The sequence below is a fragment of the Acanthisitta chloris genome, unplaced genomic scaffold (genome assembly GCF_000695815.1).
Source record: "Acanthisitta chloris isolate BGI_N310 unplaced genomic scaffold, ASM69581v1 scaffold7342, whole genome shotgun sequence".
Classification (NCBI taxonomy): Eukaryota; Metazoa; Chordata; class Aves; order Passeriformes; family Acanthisittidae; genus Acanthisitta; species Acanthisitta chloris.
The window spans coordinates 46,152-57,327 of record NW_008660962.1 but is presented as its reverse complement, the minus strand read 5'-3'; the positions used below and the strand labels follow the sequence as shown (position 1 = coordinate 57,327).

Below are 11,176 nucleotides of genomic sequence, written 5' to 3'. Positions count from 1 at the left end.
GGGCTGTGCGGGGATGGGATCCGCGACCGCAACTTCTCCGCTCGCCGGCGGCGATGCTGCTGCCCTGCGAAAGAGCGGCTCTGCCTGTTCCTGCAGACAGCGGCTCCGTCAGGGTAGGGAGAGCGGTTGGTGTTTGGGTAGCCTTGGGGCTATGTCTGTCGGTAACCTTACACGGGTAAGTGTAAGAGCATGCTGAAATCCTGAAGTTATGCTAAAATTCAGCTTTTACCGCCAGACTGTAAAAATCGGATCTCTCCCGTGCACTGCATTTGTTCCTGTAACAAGGCTCAGCAGAAACGTCATTAGATTCCTGTGGGTTTCGAGGGAGAGTAACTTACCATTCTGAATTGTTTTGCTCCTTCCACTCCATCGGGTAGAGAGCTCCCGATACTGTATTGCTGGGATGTCCTTCGTCCTTACTTGCATCCAGAGGCTCTGAGAGACTCCCAGCCCGTATAAATCTTGTACTCTTGAAAGCATAATTGAGGCCAGTGCCTTGGCATTTTAAATGTTTGGGGTTTTTTGGTTTTCTTTTCCAGAGGATTAAAATGGGGTTTTGAAGTAAGATAGAGAGCTTTTTGCTGTAAATCCTATGCAAAAGAAACGCAAACTCGGTTTCAAAATTGTAAAAGAGAGGTAGGTACCTTTTCTAGAACTGACAGCAAAACACCCCACAAAGTACTCTAAATGCCGTTTGCTGGGCTTAAATTGCAATATTAGTATAAAGGGAGAATCTAAAGTTATTTTTACTGAAATAAGAAAGTGCTCGCCTGCGCTTTGAATTAAACTGCTCAGAAATCCACTGTGTAATCTACAGTTTCACCCTAATACTGTTTTCAGTAAGCAGGACAAATCTATTTTCTGGCAAAGGGTTGAACAGATGGCAATCCATTAGCAAACCTGGCTTTTCAAAGGACAGTGTTACTATTTCAGAATGACACATTCCTTTTTATTACTAAAACTATGCTTTAAAAATTCCACAATACACAAAAATGCAAATTAGTCCTAATTTAAATACAAGCATCTGTTGTCTTGGTCCAGGATACGCCTAACTATTTGGCAGGGTTGCCAGCATTACAGTCTTCCTGGTCATCAGCCAGGGCTGATATTAGTGTGAGTGAGATAAAACATCACAGAATGATAGGATGTGATGTGCAAAATGAAAATACATTCAAGAGGAAGTAGATTTAAATGCCACACCTGGTCTGCAGAAGGCCCTTTCATCAGAGGGATACACTTCATTGCCTGTAACATGTTGCTGCTACAGCAGCTGAATAGGGTGGGCTGAAGGAACTCGGGAAGCAACTAGACCATACCTAGTGCTTCCAGATATTGCCTCTGTAGTCTGTCTTTCACAGCCATGGGAGAAGGAAAGTTCTACATGGTGAGATTTTCCAGATTCCTATTGCTTTTGTTAAAGCAGCCATGGCTATGTTTACCATCACTATGCTTTGCACAGCTCTGCTGTGATCTAGGCACAGCCCTGAAAAGTCTGGTACACTCACATCCATTTTGCCATGTCTCACACAGAGCTCAGCATAGCAAGAAAACAGTGAGAGTTTCAGGAAAGGTGGTATTGTTAGCCTTGCGTTGCTGGGGGAATTGCTGCTTGATCTCTGTCCAGGAAGAGTTCTGCATTTCCCCTTGCTAAGTGTAGCTGAAGTGTAAAAGCATCATATAGATACATATATCAGAAATCTGGATTACACTCTGACATGGTCTCTTCCTGGTCAAAAGATATTCACTGTATTCTAGTACGTAGATGGGAACTTTCTTAAAGCCTGATGTAAATGGCATTCAAAACCTGTATGGTAGAATGAATTACCTTTTAAAGGTGAAGGGTATGTTGTGTGTGAATGATTGAAAGCCAATTACATTCTGGAAGATTACTTCAGTCCAAAGCACAGGAATTAATTTCCTTAATTCCTATCATCATGTGCCTTTCTACCTGCACAAATGTGGGCAAGTTCCATTAGGGCTCTTTAATATGTAGAACAAGTTCACAAAATAATGGAAATTTTAATCACTTACAATTTAATCTCAAAGGCTTTTGCCTGACCTTTACATGGTACTCTGCTGGGAGAAGGGGAAGAAATCAGCAACTATTTCAGGGAGGAAGTGTAAAGCAGTGTAGCTACGTGTGGCACCACTTAGGGGAGGGTGGCCCCAGCATTTCGGAGCTTTGGGAGAGGAAAGTGCCTGTCTGCTGGATATCTTCCAACAGCCAAGTAAGTGTTGTCAGTAACAAAGTTCCTAACTTTATTGCAATGTCTTACATCCGGAATTTATACCACCGCCATCAGTAATCTCTGGTGTTCATCAGAACTAACTGGGGGAATTTTTTAGGCTGATTCAGAGCTTAAACCCTGAAGGTATAGGGAGCTATGCCTTATTCCAAGTTGAGACAGAAAGTTACAGTGCTGTCTTTAGTAAAATGGCAAATAAAAAAAGCAAGGTCGAGATTTTTTTATTAATTTTTTTTCATTTTATGTTCAAGGTTATAGATTTAAAGTACATTCCCAGGTTAATTTACCTCCATTAAAAAAACCAAAGTGGTCACTCCGATCTGAAAGAGAACTGTTTAAAAACACCTATACAGTTATTTTTCACTTCTTCCATAGGTATGTGTTTAGTTGACTCTGCTTACAGACAGCGCTGGTTGCAGTTAGTTGGCATTTTCCAACAGTATTTATTTGTATTGGCATACCATTCATCACACCTTGCATCTCATCCTTCTCTGTATGGGGAGGGCAGAGCTGCCTTTGCCTCTCCTCTCAATGTCCTTTGTCTTCCACAGAGGCGTTGACTCACCTTACCCCATGACCAGCAGTTGCTGCCTTCCCCTTTTTATTTCCCCAGGTGTCCCTTGTATGCTGTCAAAGCCCTTGTGCAGTTAACTACATCACTCTGTGCATTACCCATAATCTTTATCCATTTTCACTGTTCAGCATCTCAGTTTCCTCCTCTAATCCTCTGTTCTTCTGCTGCCCTGTGACTGTCGGCACCTCAGCAGCTTAATGTTGTCTCAAATGCGGCATACACATCTAGTGGCAATGTTCTGCTTTTCCCCAAGTGCAGCATCATCTCCCCCATGTCCTCATGGTTATCTGAGGACCCCCTGTGAGTTCCTACGTGCTGCAGGTACATGTTATGAGCAATAATAAATTAATGGGAGCCTGTTGTGGGTGGGATCACTTAAAGAGTGTGTTAGCAGAGTCTGATGGAAGCATTTTCTGCAAGTACCATTATGATCCCAGAAATATATTAGGAGGGAATAGATTTCTCTGCATCCCTTGGCACAGATTTTACGAGTGGTTGTACAGAGGCCTGCAAATTGAAGGAGATGTCTTTTTAGCCATGCATTATAAATGTTCCTCTCTATCTGAACTTTTTTTGTTTGGCTAAACATCTGGCAAATTTTTCATAAACCTTGTCATACTTTGAATTTTACTTGTATTCTTCCTTTCAAGATGAAGATCTGTTTTGAAAGAAAACCAACCATGTGTTTTCTCAGATTGCTGCAAAATCTCAGTCCTGGTTCCTCTGCATAGGATCATGGATGTGGCAGCTTTAAAAGGGAATTTCTCAAATGTTCTTGTTTTTGAAGATATACAATTAGCCTGTGCAAAAACCATCTCATGATTAAGAACAAGGGAATATCTTTTTATGTGAAGAGGGACTTTAAACTGCCTTTTGTTAATAATCCATGCCCAACTATGGTTCTCCCTATATAGTTACTATTCATGTCACTGATGGTTTCACTTCTTCGTGTGACTGGGGATAAAAGAAGAAATATGAAGAGACTGAATATGCAGTGCTGATATTTTAATCCCTGTGAAGTTTCATAACAAGGTCATAGCTATTGGCTATTGACAACCAAATTTCTCTTGCTTTCAAATACATCCTTGGAAACTGGAAGGGCTTCTTGCTGTTTGGCTGTAATGTGTAACTGAGTTCTGTTGGTTTTTATGAATTCAAGCAAATACTCTTCCAGTGGAGTGGATGTCCCAAAATTTCCTTTATAAGGCACCATGTTCAGTGACAATAAATAAGAATATGAATGGGCTTGGAATTGCCATCAGCTGTTAGAGATGTTAAACAAACTCTGTCAGATGTGGTACCAGATGGCGCCTGACCATTAATATACATGGGTACTTGCTAGAGTACTCCCCCTTCCTTCCTCCTCATCTCTTCTTGTCATTTTTCTTCTTATTACATCCTCATAGCCTACATAAATGGGGATTTTTTTCCCCATCTGTGTGTGTGTGTATATATATATATATATATAAACACAACAGAAATTGTATTGAGCATAAGTTGCGGTAGACTGTGCATATATTATTATAATGTATTACTGTCTTGGAAAAAAAATAAAACTTACTCATCAGGAAGACAGAATCAGATTCATAAGGTGTGAAATACAGTTCTTGACAGGGAAGCAGCATAAGGCCAGGTCTCTCTCACACAGGGTGAAGCCCCGTGGAGCAGTGCTAAGTGATGTGCTGCTCCCTGCCTGGCTGTCATGGGGATATCTTCTCTGGCTCTTCAGCCCTGCACACTAAAATTGAAAAATACTTCTGCAAGTGCCTCACACTTTAAGTCTAACATTTCTCCACTTGATATGCAAACTGAGGATATATAAATAACCAAATTCATTCTTCCACCAAAATAAAAAGTCCTATTGTTTGTAGGGACAGAAAAAAAAAAGTGACAGTTCTAGTCACAGACTGAAATATTTGGGGTTTATTACATCGTTGTATCAACATTTATATAATTTTTTAAAATCATTTTTATGAAGCGATGGATTAAGGTTAAGTGGATTGAGACGGTGGTTTGTGGGTGATGATGGAGATGTTTTATGAGGTTCTATGCAGTGGAACTGTTGGTTAGTTTAGTGTGTAGTTCAGCTGTGCCACCTAGAATTGTGGAGCTGGAGTAGGAGCAAGTACCTACCTACATGTCCTCTCTGGTGTTCATGAGTGGTAAAAATACGTGGTTTTAAAAGTTAGATGCACATGTCTAGCTTAAATGTCTCTGGCAGTGGAGTCCTGACCTGAAGAGGTGCTGGGGCACATGGGAGCTCTGTGCCAGGTGGGATACGTCTCAGGCAACTGGTTCTGTCCTATTGTCCGAGTTGGACTTCTCAGATGATGATACCAAACAGAAAGTTTTTTGAAAAATGTGATTAATTACTGAAGTCATCAGCTTTATGCAGAGGATATTCTGTCCTTTGAGTCTGCTGTTTCAGGACACACACATGCCCATCTCTCCTTAGCATAGATGACCCTCATGCAAGTGCAAAAAATAAAAGTATAAGTTTTTGTCTGACCTGTGTTATTCAGATACAAAATGCTGTTCTTGCAGGTAGTGTGATAGAATTTGAAATATGGATTAGGTAAAACTGTTAATTTCTGTTACTAACTAGAAACAAATAATGAAAAGTCAAGGATTTAAGAAAAAAACAAGCTAAGGCAGATAGTGTTTGAGAAGCATGTAACTGTAAATTTGTCTGCCTTCCATCACATACAGTTAATTTGTTTCACATGATGCATTTCTGAGATTTCAAAGGAATACTAATGTGCTATGAACTGCACCCATATGTATAAATCCAGGCATTTTCAAAGTTAATCTCAGTCAGTTTAATCTTCTTTTGAGACATTTGCTGGAGAGTCAGCCTCTGAATGAGAAACGTTCAACTGTTAATTCTCTATTCAGATGTGAAGATTTAATTCATAAATGCACATTACATATAATAACAATGTTTTCCTGAGTATGTAAACCACAGGCTTTGATCTTAGATGTGTTAAATACAGAGGGAGATATGTACACATATTTGAGACCTTGTTTTACCAGGGTCCAAAATGGAGTGGTTAAATAAACCTCAGATTTCTCAAATGCAACTCAGCTAAGCTATCAGGCAATGCACACAGCTTCTCATAATGTGTTATTAATATATTGCTACTTTGCTAATAATAGTAAGAAAAAAGAGATAAAAACCCATGATCAGAAAACCGTATTTCAAGAAGAGATCACAAGATGATTTTTCTTTATTGTTTGAAAGATGGTATCTCTTAATACACAGAGCATCAAAGCATTGATTTTTTTTTTTTTTCTGTTCAAACAGGGGTAATTGTATCAGGAAGAGTTTTGCTGAAAATAGACTCTGAATTTATTTCTTCTAAACCAAAGTTACATTTTTACTGGTTCTTTTCAATAAAAGCCCATGTTTAATAATCACTAATCCTTCACATCCACCAACTCTTTCATTCTCTATTTCAACCATGTTTTCCTAGACCTTAAGGTATCAATTCCTGTACAATCAGTTAAACATTGGGAAACAGTGTTCTTGAAACAGATTAGATGGATAACTGTGGCCATTAGCAGCAGTCTTAGCCTTCAGAAATGTATGTATCTCTTTACTTTTCGATAGCAGTGTCTTTGTGAAACAGTACTTACTGAATCAGCACAGGAGCAAAAGGATAATATAGCTGTTCTTCGTTATGCAGAGACAGACCAGAGAAACCTGAAGAAGGCATGAAGGCTTTAAAAGCTATGAAGCAGTCTTTGGGAAAAGAGGTGGTTGTATGTCTGATCCCCTCTGTAGCCCAAGAGTCTTGTAACCTGATAGTAATAGCTATGGAGTTCCTACTAATTTATACAGCATCCTAATGCTACAACCTAATGCTACAGCCATGTCAAAGTGTGCGCCCCTCGTATCTTAGGTAGATACCTTGCAAAATCAAGATGCAACCCAAGAAAAGTTCCAGTACTCCTGTTCCAATTCTTGTCAGCGTTCAACATGTAGGACATCAAGCGCCAGAACTGCAAAGATGAGAGTGAACAACAGGGTTTTTCTGTTTCAAGGTTTTGTTCCTAACTTGCTGCAGCAATTCAGCATAGTCACAGCTTTCTTCAAAGGTCATATTTGTTTCAAAGTTGAAAGCTAACAGTGGTCAGTTGTTGAAGTCTACCAGCAGCATATCTGTACTGCCTAGCTTTACAGGGATTTATTACCCAAGGATTTTATTTATATTCTTGCTGTTGTAGCTCTTCATATACACACTTTCGAAGAACAGTTTTTTCCTTTGAGAAATGACTAGTATGTAGCCAGGTGCCAGAGGGATTCAGTCTGCAAAAAGCAATATCCTTAAATCCACTAAAATTTAAGAGATAATATTAACTATCTTCTTACTTGAACCTAAAGTGTTACATGTGTATGTAATGACTGTGTCGCATCCATTGTTTTGCACACATGACATTTTTTCACTCTTATCTCACTAGACTCTCAAACCACCTCAAAAAAACAGAAGATAAAATTCTGATGCTAGACATCAAGTGACAATTTGTATTGTCACTGTGTACACTTGCCATTAGCCCACAGCCATCTTTCTCATCTTTCTGGTAATAACATAAAATAATTTAAGATTAGCTGGAGAGATAAGAACTGAGAGGAGGCAGCAGGAGATTCTAGTAATGACATATGAGCTGAGAAAAAAGTGAAAGTTGGGGCTTTGGCTTGAACATGGTGCCTGTTGTGAAGTAGAATTAGCATCCCTAAGTTAACCTTACCTCCCTTTGTGAGACACCTGTTGGGGCCTTTTTTCCCCTCTTCCTGTCTTCTTCCCTGCCAGCAAAAATCTCTGTGGTGTAGACTAAAAACACATGCTGGAAGTAGCAGAGTGGGAAAGGCAGGAGGTTGCCCATATGGCCAATACTTTTGTTTTGTGATGCTCACATAGGGCATATAAATACTTGATTTTGTTTAGGCAGGGGAGCATGAGAATGGATTTTAGCTAAAAGTCTGTTGGTTTTCATTGTGTTTTTCCTTTGTTCAGACAAGCTTATTCCTTGTAATTATTTCTGCTTCTCTGGCTTAGTCAAATTTTCAATTCCTTCACTGATTTTAGGTTTTTTCTATATATACTTGTGGTTTTAAACACAAAAGTGAGTATTCTGTTTAAGTACAGTTCTTGGGTTATGTTAATGTATCGGCCCTTTTTTTTTCTTTTAATCTGGGATCAGAAACTCTTAAGTGCTTACATTTGCAGTTCCAGCCAAGTGTCCCATGTGCTTTTGCCTAGTGTTTAAAGCAGGTCCACTCCAGCATGGTGAGCAGTGTCTCCTGAGGCAGAACTGATCCTACAAGATCAAGTGATGTTGTGATCAGGAGACAGATGAGGAGTCATCAAGGCATCACTTTACAAGATATCCGTGGCTTCAAGAAACAGCAGGCAGTTTCCTTGTTTTCACATAGTTCAACTTGTAGGAACTTAATTCGTTAAGGCCAGGTCTATTCACCATACTGAATTTCTCAGGGAGTTAGAGCTTTGCTTCAAGGGATTTTCTTTTTGTTATTTCAAAATTTCAAGAAGCCAGACAGAACACCATTTTACATATCCCATGTAAGGCAAAAACCTGCTTTAAATACCTGCAGTCTCACTTTGTAAAGAAATGCTTTCAGAAAGACTGAGAAGTTAAATAACACGAAGTCTGAAACTACAAAATACCCTGCTTCCTGCAGGAAACAAGGGTTAATTAATATATACTTACAGATTCTTTATATAAACAATATATATTTATTTGAATATGAAATAAACTTTTTAAAAACTGTTGCCTTCTTGTAACATATTTGTAGCCTACTATGCCTAGCAAAAAAAAAAAAGAATCAGAATCATGTCTCATCTGTTATATTCAATAGTGAGTGGCTAACTTTAAATCAGAGTTATGATCACAAAGAACAGATATGATTAAGAAACATAAAGTCAAAACTACATACACAGAAAAGAAAAAACAACAGAAAAGGAATTTTACCTTCCCTTCACTTTTCTCTACAGCTAATTCAGGAGAAAATCATGACACTTTGTTTTTGAGTACTGTGTTAGAAAATACCATAGTTTTCAGTGCTCCTCTATTTGCATTTTCAGCTTTATGTTTTAATCTTTTCTCTTAAAGGATAACTTGTTTTAACAGTAGTGCTATGTTCAATGCCTTCTATACAAAGCAGTGGGTGCTGTCAAATGTAAAGGGTTGATGTAGCTGTAATTTCATCTTTCTCACAGATGGCAAAATCTTCTGGTGAATATTTTAAAACCCACATTTATGCACCTCTTCATCCTGATTGCTTTCGAAATTGCAGTGAAACTAATAATTTGGAAGGATGAAGATCATAGAAGTGCATAAAAATTATTAGGTTTTAAGGTTAATTTTAGATGCCCATCTTTGAAAATTGTAATTGGGTTATTATTCTTCAGGCTTGAATTAATCCAGTGAAACTCATCTTGTTGAAATGATCTTGAATTACCTGTTAATTCAATCTTTAGTGTTTTGTGATTCATTTTTATTTCTTTACAAATCAGCACTGGAAATGTGGCAATACCAAGCTGCTTGGTCTAAGTATCTGGTGAACTCTTAATAGTTTTAGGTACTCTACAGTTCAATCTCACACATGAACAAGCAAACAAAATCTGAAAACTGCTGACAAAGATGCTCCTGTGATTTACATCAGTCATGTGAAGGCTTCAGGAAAAAAATTGGACTAGGTCTATCTATGTACAGTAATGAATATGCTAAGAAGTTTGACCAAAGTAAAGCAAATATAGTTCTTCCAATTGGCCTTCATGGTAGGTTAAAGCTATGAAAATCCCTAGCTGAGGGTAAGAACAGAAATCACTTGCTAAAACTTAGTACAGTAAGGGGGCAAGATTACTTTGTATTACATTGTAGATATTGTGAGGTTCAGAGAACATAGAGGAACACATTTTTTCTTTTAAGGGAACTGTTTGAATGTTGTATTTGAACAAGCTAAGCAGACTATTCAGGAGCAATATGTCTGAAACATCAGTATTTCAGTGGTTGCCCAAACTAGCAAAAGTGACTGAAATATCTGAGCTCTGAAGAGCTTTTGTGGTATTGAGGATACTGGATGGAGGAGTCTCTGCACATTTTGCTGTCTGTATTTGGATCACAGGTGCAAATAAGCTGTCCTTTCTATAAGTTATTTTGCAAAACACCTCAGACCATTGCTGTCATGTTCATGTGTTGCTGTCAAAGCTGCTGGGAAAACGTATGGTACGTATAACACTGCCTTGGGGTGGCCAACAGTTTGGTCACAGGCTCTGTGTCTGAGAAATGGGGTGAAGCAAAGAACTTCGATACCTGTGGTGTGCCTGAGAAGCTAGAACCAAACAGAATCCATGTGCAGCCCAAACATACAGAAACATATAGACCACAACAAGGTCTGATGAGTAGCCAAAGAAAATGAGCCTGCCCCAGGAATTGGGGGAATGTATGTAGAAACCCGTGGCTATATGCCATTAATGTCATTGGGGCAGTCATTTCACATCAGGCAAAATGAGGCAGTAATATACTCAATCATGTCTCATGATTTGTTGATTTTTTTCATACATTAAGAAAACAAAAATTCATAAAATCATTAGTTAAGACATTTTAAAAAGCTTTAGATCAAAAACACATTGCCCTATCTTGTAATGACACTGTTCTTGTCAAATGCAACTCTTCTGGGGTATGATGCCTTCTGGACCACACAGAGAGAAATTCGCATGAGTCATTCACTATATATCTGGGCAGTGAGAGTGGGTTTCATCATACTGATGTAGATGTTTAATATGTAGGATGCAGGCATTTACATCTCAGGTAACCATCCCTTTATAGTCAGCAAAGGGACCAGGCACTCCCAGAGTATGATTCATCTCATCTCAAATAGGTCAGATGAATTTGTAGCCTCCAAGTGTCTGTTTTTCTGCATTGGCTGTAACAGCAGTCTGGGGTGAGTGGCTGAGCTGTCCGTGTCTACGTGAGAAGTGAGGCAGCTTGAAAGCCTCACCACAAGATGAATCATGAGAGCTCAGTATGGTTGTTCTTTGTTATATTTATTTGTGCATTCATAGTAATGTTTAACCACAGCAGTGTAAAGTAACAATGCAATAAATCTAGAACTGCTGCCCATATCATCTAAACTAGAGCATGAAAGCACTGGTAGTGTTATTCTTGCTATAATTAATTTGAATAGAACTCACAGGTGCATACTATAAAGGGCTCAATAATGTTGCTGTTTTCTAACAGCTTAGCTCATTGCTCATTGCTCCCTGCACACTGACTCTGATGTGCCGTGGTGAAGTATACCTTTATGTTTACTGAATAGCATGAAATTTGGGGC

General features: G+C 38.8%; 1 protein-coding gene across 1 annotated transcript in view; it reads left to right on the top strand.

Moving 5' to 3' along the window:
* Positions 1 to 13: 13 nt before the first annotated feature.
* LOC103797801 (protein lin-7 homolog A-like) overlaps positions 14 to 11,176 on the top strand; it is a 42,428-nt gene continuing 31,265 nt past the window's right edge. Inside the window, exon 1 of the mRNA XM_009070033.1 lies at positions 14 to 175. Within this exon, the coding sequence (XP_009068281.1) occupies positions 14 to 175 (162 nt within the window). The remainder of the gene's footprint in view (positions 176 to 11,176) is intronic.